Source organism: Oncorhynchus tshawytscha, unplaced genomic scaffold (genome assembly GCF_018296145.1).
Source record: "Oncorhynchus tshawytscha isolate Ot180627B unplaced genomic scaffold, Otsh_v2.0 Un_contig_4016_pilon_pilon, whole genome shotgun sequence".
In the NCBI taxonomy this organism is placed as follows: domain Eukaryota; kingdom Metazoa; phylum Chordata; class Actinopteri; order Salmoniformes; family Salmonidae; genus Oncorhynchus; species Oncorhynchus tshawytscha.
The window spans coordinates 64435-84401 of NW_024609093.1; the positions used below are offsets into that span (position 1 = coordinate 64435).

The following is a 19967-nucleotide window of genomic DNA, read 5'->3' on the forward strand; positions in this document are numbered from 1 at the left end:
CATCAGAAAGAAAGGAGGACCAACTCTTCATATAATTAATTAAATTGCCTTTATTAGTATGGCATGTTCAATAGAAACAAGGTTTTCTTAAACCAACGTGTTTTGGCTGCATGGCCTTCGTACTCCCTGACCAAATAATACAATATATTGAAATTATATGTATATCGTCTCATTGCCAATACTGACAAAACACTGTAAACACAAAAAGGATTAAACATTGTTTTATTAAATTGGCAGTTGGCATGAGAAACAATGTTGTCTAAATACAATTGCATGTTTGGTCTAGTTATATGAAGCATGGTAAATGTCTGTTTAATCTGATATATGATGTTATGAAATATTTCTCTGAAGATGGATGTATTGGAGAGTTACTGCAGCTGTACCAAGGGGGATGGAGCCCATTATGATGGTCCTGGTCGGTCCTGAAGCTACGTTATTTATTTTCTCGTACGTAAATCCGTGTGCAAACCACGTCGTCTGCCCCAAAGGTCTGAAAAAGACAAAAGATGCCAGTTATCTCAACAGAAGTGCTTCCTGCTGTTGTACATCAGATGTTCAACCTTCAGATAAGAACACAGGACCATTTTGTGTTCATCTCAAATATGACAACTGGTGTCAAGTGAGATTTAAAAAATATATATTTATTGTTCAAACTCTCATTGTGACAGAATGGAAGACTGCTTTAGCACACAACTGGTTGAGATTTCCTGTCCAAAAACAGTCAATTTGGCACATGGCATCTGCTACAGTATCAGTGAATTAATGAGGGAAGAGGGGAAATTATCAAGATGTGTGTGTGGGTGGCAGAGGCGCATCGAGCCCCCAAAGATTTATGGTACTTTCAGAGGTGCAGCAAGACTGCAACCGAACTTGTCAGCACCACAGATCATCATTACCCCAGCACCCAGGGAGGGAGGAAAGTAAGTATCATTCGGGTTTAAAGAATGGCGCTAAGATGGAGCCATCTGCCGTGTGCAGCGAGTGTCCAGGGAGCCATTAACGTGAGATGCGTCATGGTCCATTGGCGTTTTCTAACACAACATGATCAATGAGGCACATTATTGCGGGCAGACAGCCAGTAGCTTTTAACCCTACACACACACACACCTCTGGCGGTAAAGGCCTGCATCAGGCACTGGAGAAGGGAAGGCCCCCGCCTCTTACATTGAGGTGTCAATATTTTACAGGACAACAGCATGGTAGATAACGTGAACAGTGTCAGTCAGGAACACATGCAGTATCAGAGTAACTACAGGACAACAGCATGGTAGATAACATGAACAGTGTGTCAGTCAGGAACACATGCAGTATCAGAGTAACTACAGGACAACAGCATGGTAGATAACATGAACAGTGTCAGTCAGGAACACATGCAGTATCAGTAACTACAGGACAACAGCATGGTAGAGTGTAACTAACAGGACAACAGCATGGTAGATAACATGAACAGTGTCAGTCAGGAACACATGCAGTATCAGAGTAACTACAGGACAACAGCATGGTAGATAACATGAACAGTGTCAGTCAGGAACACATGCAGTATCAGAGTAACTACAGGACAACAGCATGGTAGATAACATGAACAGTGTCAGTCAGGAACACATGCAGTATCAGAGTAACTACAGGACAACAGCATGGTAGATAACATGAACAGTGTCAGTCAGGAACACATGCAGTATCAGAGTAACTACAGGACAACAGCATGGTAGATAACATGAACAGTGTCAGTCAGGAACACATGCAGTATCAGAGTAACTACAGGACAACAGCATGGTAGATAACATGAACAGTGTCAGTCAGGAACACATGCAGTATCAGAGTAACTACAGGACAACAGCATGGTAGATAACATGAACAGTGTCAGTCAGGAACACATGCAGTATCAGAGTAACTACAGGACAACAGCATGGTAGATAACAGAGTAACTGAACAGTGTGTCAGTCAGGAACACATGCAGTATCAGAGTAACTACAGGACAACAGCATGGTAGATAACATGAACAGTGTGTCAGTCAGGAACACATGCAGTATCAGAGTAACTACAGGACAACAGCATGGTAGATAACATGAACAGTGTGTCAGTCAGGAACACATGCAGTATCAGAGTAACTACAGGACAACAGCATGGTAGATAACGTGAACAGTGTCAGTCAGGAACACATGCAGTATCAGAGTAACTACAGGACAACAGCATGGTAGATAACATGAACAGTGTCAGTCAGGAACACATGCAGTATCAGAGTAACTACAGGACAACAGCATGGTAGATAACATGAACAGTGTCAGTCAGGAACACATGCAGTATCAGAGTAACTACAGGACAACAGCATGGTAGATAACATGAACAGTGTCAGTCAGGAACACATGCAGTATCAGAGTAACTACAGGACAACAGCATGGTAGATAACATGAACAGTGTGTCAGTCAGGAACACATGCAGTATCAGAGTAACTGAACAGGACAACAGCATGGTAGATAACATGAACAGTGTGTCAGTCAGGAACACATGCAGTATCAGAGTAACTACAGGACAACAGCATGGTAGATAACATGAACAGTGTGTCAGTCAGGAACACATGCAGTATCAGAGTAACTACAGGACAACAGCATGGTAGATAACATGAACAGTGTGTCAGTCAGGAACACATGCAGTATCAGAGTAACTACAGGACAACAGCATGGTAGATAACATGAACAGTGTGTCAGTCAGGAACACATGCAGTATCAGAGTAACTCCAGGACAACAGCATGGTAGATAACATGAACAGTTTGTCAGTCAGGAACACATGCAGTATCAGAGTAACTACAGGACAACAGCATGGTAGATAACATGAACAGTTTGTTAGTTAGGAACACATGCAGTATCAGAGTAACTACAGGACAACAGCATGGTAGATAACATGAACAGTGTCAGTCAGGAACACATGCAGTATCAGAGTAACTACAGGACAACAGCATGGTAGATAACATGAACAGTGTCAGTCAGGAACACATGCAGTATCAGAGTAACTACAGGACAACAGCATGGTAGATAACATGAACAGTGTCAGTCAGGAACACATGCAGTATCAGAGTAACTACAGGACAACAGCATGGTAGATAACATGAACAGTGTGTCAGTCAGGAACACATGCAGTATCAGAGTAACTACAGGACAACAGCATGGTAGATAACATGAACAGTGTGTCAGTCAGGAACACATGCAGTATCAGAGTAACTACAGGACAACAGCATGGTAGATAACATGAACAGTGTGTCAGTCAGGAACACATGCAGTATCAGAGTAACTCCAGGCACATCCCCTGCTGCCCGTCCTATTAAACTAAACTAGTCCCCTGAGATTTCTCCATGCTAATGAACACATCCTGGACTCTGTCTTACATCACTGGATACAGTAAAACCAGAACATACGGTCTTCATTACTTTCTTTCCCCCAACACCCCCTCCATCCCTCCCTCTTCCAAAGCTTCATTTCCTCATCAGCTCATAGATGCTTTGATGTGAGCCACCTGCATTTCCGTTTTCCTGGCCAGGTCCAGATTCCTTTGTCACCGGAAGGAGAGCAGAGGTTTGTTTTAGTGGAGGATGAGGCGCTACCCATTAGCTCCCTGGAATTAATGAACAAATTGTTCAAATTTAGATCCATTGGCCTGTGAGAACAAAATTCTGGGGTTATGTTTTTTGATGTGTGGGACCTGGGAAGAAGTGTATCGTGGCACCTTCTTTGTCATCCAGTGGGTTTTGCTGCATGTGGATGGGCAGATGCAGTGCATTGGGGACTTTCTCCATATTGCGGTAATTCAATAAGAAAAAGTCATGGTTCCCACCTTTTGAGACCCTACCAAGTTGAGCATTTAGTGAAAAAGTATTTTCCTCCACAGTAAAACACAAGATTGTGTGCCTAGCAGGAAACACATGTTACACTGACCTCCCCCTCTAATATTGGACAAAACTCTGAGCCAACCTCATGATCCCATCTCTAAACAATCAGACAGTTGTCCAACAACGGCCTCACAGACCTATCATGTGGCTCAATATGCACAGAACTACACACCCTTGAGTTGAAACACACACATTTCATGTTTGTTCATAGCATCTCCTGTTGCGAAGTCCAAGCATGCTATCCAGAAAGGAGTCCCTTACATAGAGGTTTTCCTCTTGATTTCCCTCTGGGCTTTGTAAGAGTCAATAAAGAGGTTATCCTCATCACTTATAAACTGGAATCTAAGGTTATTGGCCCCATTTACTGTTGTCAATCAGTCTATCAAATTAAAACAGGCCAGAAGTTTACAAAAAGCACATCTTTTTAATATGAAAGCCAGTGCCGTGAAGAAGTCAAGGACTGTTTTTGATGGATGTCAGGACCTGGTATTTGAAGAGCTTAATTAACAGCAAACATATATTTTTGTGCAGTATAATATCAGCCAGTACCAATACATCAAAGAACAAGCTTTGAAATCCCTTAGGAACCCTTTCAGAGGTGTTCGTAACAGAGCCAATAGTTTCTGAGTTAGGCTGTGCAGAGCAAAATCCATCATACGGAGTGTTCTGGTGGAAAAGCTTGTCTTAGCTTTGATGTCAAGCGTCTGTTTGAACCTACAGTATAATCTCTTGGGGAATAGTATGAAGTGCAGGCCTACTCTCTTCTGGGTTCAGAATGAAGTGTTAATACTAACAGTGTGGGGTACCAGTGCACCAATCTGGAACCAACAGGATGCGCTTCTACCCCCAAGCCATTAGACTGCTAAAGAGCTAATCAAATGGCTACCCAGACTATCTGCATTGACCCTTTATTTTTGCACCAACTCTCTTGCACTGACTCTACACACACACACACGGGTCTATACACACACACTGAACTCTACACACACACACGGGACTCTACACACACACGGGACTCTACACACACACTGGACTCTACACACACCACTGAACTCTACACACACACACTAGACTCCACCCACACACTGGACTCTACACACACACTGGACTCCACACACACTGGACACTACACACACACACACTGGACTCAACACACACGCACTGGACTCTACACACACGCACTGGACTCTACTCACGCACTGGACTCCACCCACACATTGGACTCCACCCACACACTGGACTCTACCCACGCACTGGACTCTAGCCACACACTGGACTCTAGCCACGCACTGGACTCTACCCACGCACTGGACTCTACCCACGCACTGGACTCTACCCACGTACTGGACTCCAACCATGCACTGGACTCTACACGCACTGGACTCTACACACGCACTGGACTCCACCACACACTGGACTCTACACACACACTGGACTCCACCCACACACTGGACTCTACCCACGCACTGGACTCTACCCACACACTGGACTCCACCCACACACTGGACACTACACACTCACTGGACTCTACACACGCACTGGACACTACCCACGCACTGGACTCCACCACACACTGGACTCTACACACACACTGGACTCCACCCACGCACTGGACTCTACACACACACTGGACTCTACTGGACTCTTTAGCCATGTTATTTTCTACTCCCTGTATATAGCCATGTTATGTTCTACTCCCTGTATATAGCCATGTTATTTATAGCCATGTTATGTTCTACTCCCTGTATATAGTCATGTTATTTTCTACTCCCTGTATATAGCCATGTTATTTATAGCCATGTTATTTATAGCCATGTTATTTATAGTCATGTTATTTATAGTCATGTTATTTTCTACTCCCTGTATATAGCCATGTTATTTTCTACTCCCTGTATATAGCCATGTTATTTATAGCCATGTTATGTTCTACTCCCTGTATATAGTCATGTTATTTTCTACTCCCTGTATATAGCCATGTTATTTATAGCCATGTTATTTATAGCCATGTTATTTATAGTCATGTTATTTTCTACTCCCTGTATATAGTCATGTTATTTTCTACTCCCTGTATATAGCCATGTTATTATTCTACTCCCTGTATATAGCCATGTTATTTTAGCCATGTTATTTATAGCCATGTTATTTTCTACTCCCTGTATATAGTCATGTTATTTATAGTCATGTTATTTTCTACTCCCTGTATATAGCCATGTTATTTATAGCCATGTTATTTTCTACTCCCTATATATAGTCATGTTATTTTCTACTCCCTGTATATAGCCATGTTATTTTCTACTCCCTGTATATAGCCATGTTATTTATAGTCATGTTATTTTCTACTCCCTGTATATAGCCATGTTATTTATAGCCATGTTATTTATAGCCATGTTATTTATAGCCATGTTATTTTCTACTCCCTGTATATAGTCATGTTATTTTCTACTCCCTGTATATAGTCATGTTATTTATAGCCATGTTATTTATAGCCATGTTATTTTCTACTCCCTGTATATAGTCATGTTATTTTCTACTCCCTGTATATAGCCATGTTATTTATAGTCATGTTATTTTCTACTCCCTGTATATAGTCATGTTATTTTCTACTCCCTGTATATAGCCATGTTATTTATAGTCATGTTATTTTCTACTCCCTGTATATAGCCATGTTATTTTCTACTCCCTGTATACAGCCATGTTATTTATAGCCATGTTATTTATAGCCATGTTATTTTCTACTCCCTGTATATAGCCATGTTATTTTCTACTCCCTGTATATAGTCATGTTATTTTCTACTCCCTGTATATAGCCATGTTATTTATAGCCATGTTATTTATAGCCATGTTATTTATAGCCATGTTATTTATAGCCATGTTATTTATAGCCATGTTATTTATAGCCATGTTATTTATAGCCATGTTATTTATAGCCATGTTATTTATAGCCATGTTATTTATAGCCATGTTATTTTCTACTCCCTGTATATAGTCATGTTATTTTCTACTCCCTGTATATAGCCATGTTATTTATAGTCATGTTATTTTCTACTCCCTGTATATAGCCATGTTATTTATAGTCATGTTATTTTCTACTCCCTGTATATAGCCATGTTATTTATAGTCATGTTATTTTCTACTCCCTGTATATAGTCATGTTATTTTCTACTCCCTGTATATAGCCATGTTATTTATAGTCATGTTATTTTCTACTCCCTGTATATAGCCATGTTATTTATAGTCATGTTATTTTCTACTCCCTGTATATAGTCATGTTATTTATAGTCATGTTATTTTCTACTCCCTGTATATAGCCATGTTATTTATAGTCATGTTATTTTCTACTCCCTGTATATAGTCATGTTATTTTCTACTCCCTGTATATAGCCATGTTATTTATAGTCATGTTATTTATAGTCATGTTATTTTCTACTCCCTGTATATAGCCATGTTATTTATAGTCATGTTATTTTCTACTCCCTGTATATAGCCATGTTATTTTCTACTCCCTGTATATAGCCATGTTATTTATAGCCATGTTATTTTCTACTCCCTGTATATAGCCATGTTGTTTTCTACTCCCTGTATATAGCCATGTTATTTTCTACTCCCTGTATACAGCCATGTTATTTATAGCCATGTTATTTATAGCCATGTTATTTATAGCCATGTTATTTATAGCCATGTTATTTATAGCCATGTTATTTTCTACTCCCTGTATATAGCCATGTTATTTATAGCCATGTTATTTATAGCCATGTTATTTTCTACTCCCTGTATACAGCCATGTTATTTATAGCCATGTTATTTATAGCCATGTTATTTTCTACTCCCTGTATATAGTCATGTTATTTTCTACTCCCTGTATATAGCCATGTTATTTATAGCCATGTTATTTTCTACTCCCTGTATATAGCCATGTTATTTATAGTCATGTTATTTTCTACTCCCTGTATATAGCCATGTTATTTATAGTCATGTTATTTTCTACTCCCTGTATATAGTCATGTTATTTTCTACTCCCTGTATATAGCCATGTTATTTATAGTCATGTTATTTTCTACTCCCTGTATACAGTCATGTTATTTATAGCCATGTTATTTATAGCCATGTTATTTTCTACTCCCTATACAAGGCCATGTTATTTATAGCAATGTTATTTATAGCCATGATATTTTCTACTCCCTATACAAGGCCATGTTATTTATAGCCATGTTATTTTTTACTGGTTATTGTTATTCAGTGTGTATTTATTCCTCATGCCACTATTTATTATTTTAATCTTTCTCTTTCTCTCTGCATTGTTGGAAAAGGACCCATAAGCAAGCATTTCACTGTGTAGTCTACACCTGTTTTCGAAGCATGTGAAAAATACAATTTGATTTGATTTCTATACATCATAAAACTAATTTGAAAGACACATTTGAGATCTTTGAGTTACTTGTGAAAAGAACACTCTTCTATATTTTCAGTGTACAAATAGATAAAACGGAGGGGGCCTGACATGACAGCCTTGCCTACTGCCTTTCTTTAGTCACAAACGTCCTCACCAGTATGAGTTCATCTCCCATCAGCTCTCTGGTCCAGAAGGTCCTTGGGCCGTTGCCATCCAGGAGAGTCTGCCTGCAGTACATTTTGCTCTCGGTCTCCCATGTGGCCAGGCTCTGTTGATATGAGTGTAATGCAATGAAGAGGGTCCATGTCAATACATCCATGTACTTTCCTGTCCTCACTTATCAAAAGGGGATCTGATCTGAATGAGTGAACATGGGCTGAGTCTCAATGTAGCTTCCTCTCCTTGTCTTCTTTCCTTCATCCGTACAAATGCTATCTGAATAGGATTGGGACATGACCATTACATTGTATGGGAGCAGACTACCTTTACATTGTATAGGGGCAGAGACTACCTTTACATTGTATAGGGGCAGAGACTACCTTTACATTGTATAGGGGCAGAGACTACCTTTACATTGTATAGGGGCAGAGACTACCTTTACATTGTATAGGGGCAGAGACTACCTTTACATTGTATAGGGGCAGAGACTACCTTTACATTATATGGGGCAGAGACTACCTTTACATTGTATGGGGGCAGACTCAGAGACTTTACCTTGCACTTCCTGCCATCTACCGTCTCCTCATTGAACTCCTGGCCTATGAGGAAGTTGATCTCGGTGGTGCGCACGGTGGTAGAGGTCTTGATGTAGAACTGCTCCCCATTCTGCCTGATCTCCACGTGAGGTTTGGACGCCGCGGCACCAGCCACCTTCCTCAACATAGCATTGACCCCTGTGGGCAAATAACACGTCATTACGCTAACTTTAAGGGTCATAAGTGCTGCATAACCAATTGCATGTGTCATTGATCAGTTTTGACTTTGTCAGGTTATGACAACTGACTGTACACAACCTTGACATGCCACTGGGTTGAACCCATGGTGACAATATGGCTTCACGGGCTATCGTTTGACTTGTACTGACATTTGGTATGACATGTTTGTGCCTATCCTCACCTATAATTCAAGGATGAGTACAGATACATTTCTGTCTCCTCCTGGCGCCATTGATAGAAGGAAAGCAATCCTGAATTCCACTTTCAAAGGTGTAGGTTGTGCTTATTTACAAGAGGAATGCATAGTGGCAGTGTTACCTATTTGTGACAAAGTCCTGGTAGACAGAAGGTTCTTGAGAGTGTGAGAAGAAATCAATGGTGCACTGTAGGTATTCAAGTTGTTATATACAGAGTTCTCAAGGCAAGCAACTGCAAATGAGATGGTTATCAGCAGATGTTGCAAATATGGGTGGATGCTATGACAAGGTGATGAAAACAAGGAATGCTGGAGTCATTAGTTTTGTTTAGCTCTCCTGCAGACTGATTGATTCCTCCAGGAAGTTATTGTGGAGCTAGTTGGCTCTGTCACACAGTTACAATTTAACCAATTGGATGAGAAAATGTCTTGCTGTTTCCATTCATTCCCCTCTGCATATGTTTTCAGAGCGGCTCTCTCTCAAATACAGTATCCTTCAGTACTAGTCTTATTGCTCTCATTTAAACAATCGGTGTACTTGAGTTCCCCAGAGGAGAGGAGTTCAATCTCTTCACCTTTTTTTCTCCTCTCATCTCTTTGTTCCACGATGAAAGAAAAAAAAACTATGGCACCAAAAGCCAAAGTTTTGTCCAAGCCAATACCTAGAGCTCAGATTAAGTGAGATCTCAGTGCAGTCACAGGAGACGTATTTGAGACAACATACACAGTGAATTGTCTCATCTATTCCACACCAGCTGGGCTCAACAGTGCAGCGTTGGGATGATCCACCCTCACTGCTTTCACTGAAAAGATGACTATTCTATGGCAGGAAGCAACACGCAAGATCAAGCTGAAGTGATTTGTAATATGTAAGTGTATTATAATATGTATTACATGTGCACCTTGTGTACATTTGCATTTTTTAATTTTTATACATGCCCAACTTAGTTGACTTTCGGGAATATCAACAAAATGACAACATAAAATGCATCTCAAATTAACAAGGTACATGGATTAATGCATGCTGGGATGATCCTAAAACTGATGATATATGTGAAACTCAAAGATGATCAAGATGTCACACACCCTGTGGCCTCTCCCAAATATTGTTTTCTCAAATATTTCCCCAAATAATTAGAACACAGATGAAAATAATGATGCGTTTGGTAGTCGGACACAATAGAGAAAGAACAGTTAGGATTTTGATAGTATATGGTTAAGTATTTATTCTTTTAAATAGCTCTTAATGATAGAAGGTAAGAACTATAGACGTCTTACCAAGTGCTTTGAGTAGTTCATCAAAATTCTCACTGCTTCTCATTTTCCAAGTGCCTGCGAAATTGGTCATTTTCTTGGGAAGGCTCGACATGTACCGGTCTCTCTCTGCCTCTTGATATGCTCTGTATCTCCTCAGCTCACTGTCCCACTATCCCTCCCCTACGCTCTCCCTTTCACCCTCCCTCCCTTTCTCTCTCTCTGTAATAACCCCTCCCAGCATGCTCCTCTCTCTCTCTCTGTGTAATAACCCCTCCCAGCATGCTCCTCTCTCTCTAGTCCTGTAGTGAGTGAAATGTCCTCCTCTTAATGACCATTTTAAATGACAGATGGACAGGGGTTCAGGTGGTCTCGTTTCAAGCCTGCAATATAAATAGGACATTTAAATGGAATGAATTTCAAAGAAAAGGACCATGGATGTCACCATCACAGCAATATAATAAAGCGTTGAGAGCGATCATGATTTCCAATATAAACCAATATTGTAGTTGTGATAAAGATCTAAGATCTTTCTTTGATAAATGATGGGAGTCAATGTCCATCTAACGTTCATCCCATTGACAAGCCCTCTCTCTCCCTGGCTACAGCTGAGGATCAGACTAAACATGCATTCAATACATTTCCCATTAAGTCCAATTCAACTCAAGCCCCCCCGCCCCTCAACTCACCAACTCACTCCAACAGCCCCCCAACACAGAATGAGAGGCCCCGATAGCTTCACTCACTCCCCCTCCCATCAAGTCTGATTTGTTCTCTTTCTGATGGGTCTTCATCAATCTCTTTGACAAAGTGGCTTCCAGACAGCAGTTGATAATTCATGTATAGAGCAGAGCAGGGAGCACTCTGTCATCCCTCCAGGAAGTGTCACGTTAAAAAGGCTCCCATCTATTTCCCTATGCATGCTGGTCCACCACAGTTTGTCTCATCAATCAATAGATTTGTCTTTAGCCTTTGGGTGCTGTTTTTCTTTGAACACACAGAGAGCAGTAGGGGAAAGAAAAACAGAGAAATGGTTTGATTTTCTGTGTTAAGCGTTGAATGAATGACCCTTTCACGAGGTTCGTGCAGCTTTGTTTTAGTTTTTTTAGTGAGTGGACTTGTTTAATTATTAGTATCATGCTGTGAGGGGAGAAATACACATTAAAGGGATAATTCACCGATTTGATAAACATTTTCTAACTTTGAAAGTATTCTGCTGGTTGTGATGAGACAATCCATAGACATTTGAATGACAAAATATTTCAAACAAATTAATGGGTGACAGCTTAGTCAAGATGTTCATCCTCCCTGAAATCTGTATGCACACTTGGGACTATGACGTCGTTTTTGTTTAACTTGGCAAGTCAGTTAAGAACAAATTATTATTTATAATGACGGCCTACCCTGGCCTCCACTAACCCGGACAACACTGGGCCAATTGTGCGCCGCCCTATGGGACTCTCGATCATGGCCGGTTGTGATACAGTCCCGGGATTGAACCAGGGTCTGCAGTGATGCCTCTAGCACTGAGATGCAGTGCCTTAGAACGCTGCGCCACTAGATAACCATACACTCTTAAAAACTTTTTTTTTTTAAAGAACCAAAAAGGGTTCTATCTCTTGCTTCACCTTTAGGGGCGAAATATATGAAATAAGCGATAGAACACTCTTTGGCTCTATATAGAACCTTTTTCCCCTAAGAATGTATATTGGATTTAAATTAAACAGACTCTTTTCTAATGGATCCTATCCATCTCACCTAATATCTAGCAACAGATACATGACCTTGTGTGTCAGAACGTCACTTCCAAATAGACATACTAAGGCCCCCCAGTCACAAGAACATCTAGGAGACATTAGCCATTCAGAGCAGCGAATCGCATTGTGCTCTCCCAAAATGTCTGCTAACCCAACTCAGACCCTTTCAAGCCCTGGGGCTTTTTCTATGGACTCCTAAAGGACTAGCTTAAAGACCCCCTCTATCGTTCTCTTAATGGTCATTTGTCATGCTTAACCTTAGTTATGGCAGAATAACCAAGGTGAGTCTGCCATCCAATCGTGATATTTTAATGACCCAAGTTAGTGAAACAAAACTGCCTTACAAAACCATCAAAGAAACCTGGGTCCTATTCATTAGTGCAAGTCTAGTCTCTCCCCATTTCTCTCTTTTTTCTTCTGTTTGCTTTCTAGTGACTCTCCATTATGTTGGAGCCATGTGATGTGATCATAGCAGACGTTTGAAACGAGCCACTCGGTTATCACAACAGAACACACTATGTTAAACAGCAAGCCTGTGTGCTGCCTGGATTCCTTAAAAAAAAAAAAAAAGGTTTTCGGGTCAAGTTTTATAGTAAAATTCCAGGCAGTAGTCTATATATTTTGAATGTGCTTACTTATTGTCTTCATTGAAGTCAAATTACAGTCCCTACTCATCCTAGGGGAGCATGGATTTACAAAACAAGCCTCTAAAGAGGGTAGCCTTGTTGCCCATAACAAGTGCCCTTTCCAATACATGACAGAGTATTTGAGACAGAAATACTAATGTGCATAAATGAACCTAGAAGGCAAGTAAGATGTAAACCACACTGAAGAAAAATATAAACGCAACATGTAAAGTGTTGGTCCCATTTCATATGCCCAAAAAGCTTATTTCTTTAAAATGTTGTGCACACATTTCTTTACATCCCTGTTAGTGAGCATTTCTGCTTTGCCAAGATAATCCATCCACCTGACAGATGTGCCATATCATGAAGCTGATTAAACAGCATGATCATTACACAGGTGCACCTTGTGCTGGTGAAAATAAAAGGCCACTATAAAATGTGCCATTTTGTCACACAACACAATGCCACAGATGTCTCAAGTTGAGGGAGTGTGTACTTGGCATGCTGACAGCAGGAATGTCCACCAGAGCTGTTGCCAGAGACTTTAATGTTAATTTCTCTACCAAAAACCTTCAACATCGTTTTAGAGAATTTGGCAGTACGTCCAATTGGCCTCACAACCGCAGACCATGTGTATGGCGTCATGTCGGTGAGCAGTTTGCTGATGTCAACGTTATGAACAGTGCCCCATGGTGGTGGTTATGGTATGGGCAGGCATAAGGTACGGACAACGAACACAATTGCATTTGATCGATGGCAAACACACAGAAATACCATGACGAGATCCCGAGGCACATTGTGAGACCCATTTATTTTAAGGTATCTGTGACCAACAGATGCATATCTGTATTTCCAGTCACGTCACTCAGTAAAATCTTTGAAATTGTTGCGTTTATATTTTTCTTCAGTATCGTTTCAACCTTTGCTATTGTCCAAAGAAATATCAAAATACATTTTTTTTCTCTCCAATAAATAACTTCAGAACATTTTCTTTTAAGACAATAATATATTGACAAATTCAAAGAAATGTACATTGTGCAACCACACGTTTGAGCTGGAAGTGATTAAGTTAATACATAGATTGCACTCAGAGGTTTACTGCCACAATACACAAAGGGACATGCCTCATCTTGTTCTCTGCCTGGAGATCTCACATGGCTTCCTTTAAAGAGCACTTCACTGGTGGTCCAGCACACTAACAACAAATCCCTCCCAAAGTACCAACCCTGAAACCATCAGAAAAGTCATTTACTGAACATTTTAAACTACAACAGTTAGCATTTCACAATTGGCCAACAACCTTGATTGGTCAGTACAACATTAGTTGAATATTGCTAATATTGGCACAGCAGCAATGGTAAATACCAGGGTCAAACTATTGAATATTGGAGTTGAGGTGAAGACAATTGGAAACCATGTGCTTTAACAGTATCATATACATGATCACATCACATATTTCTTTAATTCACAATAAGATGGCTGCCCTAAACACCCCAAAGTTACATGTACTACTTCTAATATAATAATTCTATCATTTACCAGCTACTTTATTTTGTGCTGGGAGTAACCTTGTCCGACCCCAGGCTCAATTGCTAGAGAGCTGGCTGGGTGGGTGAGATTAGGTTGGGAGGACTAAAGGGGAGGGTCTTTGCAAGTGAAAAGTCAAAGAAGAAGAGGAACATGTGCCCTAATTGGTTGTTTTGTCCTGTGTTTTTGAGCTGAACTTGTGTATGTAATTTGCTGTTGCTACCTCCTAGAACTAAACCTGATAAAGGCTACAGAGGGCAGCTATAAACCGATTGAAGAGCATCTATCCTATTACTAAGACAGTAGAAATACATTAGAAGTGATGGATCAGTCCAGTGTTCATACCGAAGGAACCAACTAGTGCTGAGCGATTACTTTTTGAAGTCGACTTGGTTTGATTATTTTTTTTAAATTACGTTTTCTTTAATTTTTCTTTTCTTTTTTACATTAAATGCACTGCGCATTATGTGGTTTGAATACTGTAACACAGAATAAAACAATTAAAAGTCCCATGACAGTAGTGACTGCCCATTACCGCTTAAGCATAATTTATTCACGATTTTAAGCCTATTTGATGTCTTTATTTCATTCCAAGTCATGTCATCTTTACAGAGCTGCTGCCCAGGCTGTCTGACAAAATCACTATTTGAGTAGTTCTTCAAAGTAAACAAGGCATGTTTTTATGGAAACTACAACTCCATTGCACAGTTCGGGCTTGATCTGATTTATCGCTAGAAAAACTGTGCATAGCGCTCAGACAAAAAAACAACTAAATGGAATTCAAATAATTCAACAGACATTGGTCAATTAGTTCCTTAAAAAAAACGAAAAAAAACATTTTGGTTAATCGCTCAGCACTGGTCACAAATTACACATTGTAATGAAATCAAATCTCAAACTACTGTTCCTTCATTCACTTACAATTTAAGATAAAAATCCCCACTAAAAGGCAGCAGTAATTTAAAAGGCAAACAAAATGATAAGGACAAGGAAGCCATTAAGGAATAGAAGCAGGCAGAGCTTGTTGGCCCAGTTCCATTTCAGTCCCTGGGCCAATATTGTGCTCTATTGCTATCACCTATGTAGCGGTGAGGTCAGGGGAGCTCTAGAGGCCAAATTGGAATCAGGGCCACAACAACCATTTCTAATCCCAAATCCATCTGTGTCCCTTACCCACTATGATTGTATAGACAATGTGGTGAAAATTCAAGTGAGAAATTTGTAGCTATTTCCATATTGGTAAAACCCATCGCCTAACCACCTCACCTGGGCATAGAGGGTTTGGGCTAGGGGTCGATTTGGAATTGGGTGCTAATGTCCTCTACCAGTGTCTGGAGTCGACCAGCTCCGGTCTCAGGCTCACTCTCTTGAGGGTTTCGTAGCCCACGACCATAACGATGGCGGTGGGAATGGAGGATATGATGCGTGCAGACAGCCCTTTGGTCATCCCCCAGAATCCCTCCTCTGCCAGCAGGTGCCTGAAAGTCTCGATGACGGAGGTCCTGCCTTCAACCTGCCACCCACACAAGGCTGTTGTTACAAAGGTATTTATTCATGTACATTTTTTTGTGTAAAATTCGATTTGCTATGCCAGGATTTAGACCCGGGGTAGGAAACTCTGGTCGTGGAGTGGAACAGCCACTGCAGGATTTTGTTGAATCAAAAAAATAATAATAATGTGCCTGTGACACTCCAAGACCAGGGTTGCCTATCCCTGATTAGACTCTGTGCCACTAACATCTGTTAGAGAAAACAGTGGCCCCAGTGATGGCCACATGTGGCTATCCAAACAGACCCTTTACCCCATTACATTCCACTAGTGCTTTTAGCTGAAGTTGCACTCTACCTGCACTCTAGCTCTGACCACATCCATGGGGTTGGTGACAGTGGAAGCAGTCGCAGCAGCTAGTGGTCCGGCCATGGCTTGGAGTAGTAGATGAGGGCAGTCACTGGGCGCCATTTTGGATAGCTGTTCTGTGAAACGTTGTGGAAGATTTGTGCTTTGAAATGCTACTTATAGACAATGTATGTTGACTAATAGGGACTATAAAGATATAAGACATTATTCATCTCCGACTCTTCTTGAAGAAAATACTAATAATAACATTAAGGGACGGTTTCCCGGATTAAGCCTACCCCAGGACTCAAAGCTCAATGAAGCGCTTTGTCCAGGACCAGGCTTAACCTGTGTCCAGGAACTCCATCCTTGGATAAATACCCTTGTAAACAAACACTCCTTTTTACCTGCGTAAAAGTGATAAAAAGGCCACCAGACCGCGCTATTTGGGATGTATGTTAGAAGGGAGGCCACATATCCCCTGTAGAAGCCTCGGAAACCGTCGGCCGCAAAGATCTGAGCAATCATGTTCCTGGTTTGGCCAAATGCCATTTTTGTCTTCCCGTCAGCCTCCGTTTTGACCTTGACCCGGAAGCGAGTCAGGTGCTTCCCTTGGCCCTGCATCATCAGCTGCTGGGAAATCACGTCTATGGGGACAGTGATGGTTTGTGCGACCAGGGACGCCGCGCCACCTGCCACCAGAGACTTGACGGTATTGTCCTTGGAATAGTTGGAGACGTATTTCCTCACCAGCTCGTAGGTGGTGATGTAAGCCTGGCCCGATATGAGAGTGAAGGTGTTGACCATGAAGCCGCGGTAGAGGCCCCGCACGCCCTCGGCCCGCAGGATCTTGAAGAAGGCATCGAAGGTCCCGTTGTAAAGCGACTTGCCCTTCTGCACTTGCAGCCTGGTGCGGATGAGGGTGGCCGGGTATACGGTGGCCCGGATGGTCATGGTCATGAATACCCCGAAGGAGTAGAACTTCCTCTTGTCCAGGTCCTCCCATTCAATGATCTGGATGTTCCTGTTCTGTTGCATCCTGCCTTTCTGGAGAGCCCCCTCATCAGACTAGCCTCTACCTGGGGAAATACAGACCACACAACACTGTCAACGGTTTCCTCCACGAGGTAGCACAACATTTGAAGTCTTGAATGCATCAACTTTGAATGAATTAAAGATGGCAGTAGGTCTGAAGGTTGTACCAGTATCATGACAATGATTCACAAACGACTACATCAGAAAACAAGGCCTGTGTTGTGTGGTGTGTCACTCATTATCTCCCAAGTCTCCTTGGGAAATGAGCGATGTCTAAACTGACTGGGTTTGTGTTAGGAAGGATCAAAGGTCATACACACGCTGTACTGCTTCTTAGCAGTCATGACTATGTTATTAAAAGCCTGACAAGGTAAAAACAGATCGCACATTAATGGGGAGCTTCAATGTGCTCTCTAGCTGAAGTAGTTATGCGCTAACATTACAAGCTACTGTTAGTTGCAGGTCACAATGTTCCCTAAACCAAAGAGCCTATTGTCAATCGCGCAATCCGGAAATAACACTGAAATAGTAGCTAACTAACAATGCATAGGTTGAATACTTGTGCATGTGTAAACAGTAGGTCAGACTGTATGTAACCACAAATTGGCTAGCTAGCTGGCTAATAATAATGCATCCAGTCACTAGCTATCGTTAGCTAGCCAGCTATGCGTTGGTTGATTTCCTTGCTAGCAAGCAGGCTAACGTTAACTTACCTCGTTGGACAAATGTATATCAAAATATTATATACATAGTCGGAATAGCAATTTCATATCAGTAGGTGAGGAAAGCGATACCGAATTTAGAGCTATCTGTCCGGGTTATGATTTGATGTTATGTTGGAGAACTAAACCAGAGAGGAAGAGGCAACGCGAGAGGGTCAACTGGGGAAACATTTGTGGTTTCCAGCAGGTGGCGTTTTTTCGTTTTTTCCCGTTTTGCTCAGCAAGCGAGGGGGTTTTGTAATAATTGAACTTTTCTCCTCTACTGTACTGCGCTACCACAGAGACACCACCTTGACGATAGATGGCGCTGTAACCTATTTTCTTCGACCGGTACTTTGCCAATGAGATATAGTGTTTTCTAAACTCCATGCCCGGTGTGTCAGACCTCCGTTCAGCCAACAGGAATAAGTAAAAACCTGGCAAGAATAAGGCCGTAACCTCGGCGCTTTTCCTTCAAAATCAAAGTCCCGCAATGAAAAATAATACAATGGTCGAAATTCGTAACATTTTATGAGGAAATGTTAGAAGAGTTAGAATTTCAGTTTAACAATATGAAAAATGTAATAAAGTGAATCGCCTTCATAGGACAAATAAATGTTTATAATTTACATTATTGTTAACAGCATTTACAAAAAAATAATGATTATTAGATAGTTATCATGGGTCAGGTCTTAACGTAATACAAATAACAAAACATTATTTATTCTACTATTAATAATAATAATAGCAATAATAATATATTTCGTATAAATACAATAATCAACTTTAGAAAACACGTTTAAATCCCATTGTTAATTAGTCCATTTGTATTGCATAATATTCAGTAAAGTTTTTCATATTGAACATACTGCACAGTAGTACACAACTTCATGTGCTTTGTGTCGCAGTAAGGAAGACTACTCAAGGAAGACTTTTAGTTTCCAAATCCACAGATTGTGCCGCGTTCAAAACAACTCGGAAATCAATTCAATTCAAGGGGCTTCTTTGGCATATGTTAACATTTCCAAAGCAAGTGAAGTAGATAATATACAAAAGTGAAATCTCCCAATTCCGTGGATTCAAAATAAATGGGACTTGATTTGACCTCGTATTTTTTAGAGTTCCCCATTGTTTTGAACGCGGCATTGCACGAGATGAGCGTCGCTGCTAATCAGCCCTTAAAGTGGCCAATCAGTTTGAATCCAATCGTTTTTTCATACTGACACTACATATTGCACCGTATACAATTATCTGTACGTTATGTCGCAGTAGTAAAAAGGAGGTCCATTCTACTCACCTTTAATTTCCAAATCAACACAGTTTACCTTTAAGATGAGGGAAAACGTATTCTTTTATGAGCATGGCCTTATTTCTATTACAGCATATTGGATGACTGTCATTCATATTCCATTCACCCAGCTCAATGTAACATCGATAGGTTTAGGTTACTACATGATACTCAAATATTCCCTATACCTATCATGAGGTTGCTTCAACCTAGCCTACAAATTAAAGTGTAGGCGCACTGGTCGAGAGAAATTAGAGTAATCAATGTGACAGACAGTGCCACATTCAATAACGCCTTGCACACTCTTGCCTCTGTAACAGTGCAGTTAAATTGTTAAATTCCTGCATAAAATGGGTATTATGCCACCTCCTGGTAGAGTAGTGTATTTACATTGTATAATACACTGAGTGATAAAGGTATGGGATTCTGGGTAATCCACAGCAGGTGTATGGAGAATTGCTTGAGTTGGAAATTGAATGTTTCCGGGATATAAATGTATAAAGTTGACATTACATCATAAAACCCAAATGGAAAACTGAG

At 40.8% G+C, this 19967-nt stretch overlaps 2 protein-coding genes across 2 annotated transcripts; both read right to left on the reverse strand.

The window, feature by feature from the left end:
• Positions 1 to 30: 30 nt before the first annotated feature.
• LOC112240660 (cellular retinoic acid-binding protein 1-like) lies at positions 31 to 10851 on the reverse strand. Its single transcript, XM_042314185.1, has 4 exons — positions 10681 to 10851; positions 8986 to 9164; positions 8426 to 8539; positions 31 to 490 (listed from the first exon to the last, which is right to left on the reverse strand). Exons 1-4 carry the CDS (start codon positions 10769 to 10771, stop codon positions 434 to 436), a joined length of 441 nt encoding a protein of 146 aa, XP_042170119.1. The 5' UTR covers positions 10772 to 10851; the 3' UTR covers positions 31 to 433.
• A 3161-nt stretch (positions 10852 to 14012) lies between these two features.
• Positions 14013 to 18546, reverse strand: LOC112249389 (solute carrier family 25 member 44-like). Its single transcript, XM_042314181.1, has 4 exons — positions 18152 to 18546; positions 16811 to 17482; positions 16413 to 16540; positions 14013 to 16079 (listed from the first exon to the last, which is right to left on the reverse strand). The coding sequence occupies exons 2-4, from the start codon at positions 17439 to 17441 to the stop codon at positions 15888 to 15890; spliced, it is 951 nt and encodes a 316-aa protein (XP_042170115.1). The 5' UTR covers positions 17442 to 17482; positions 18152 to 18546; the 3' UTR covers positions 14013 to 15887.
• Positions 18547 to 19967: the final 1421 nt, after the last annotated feature.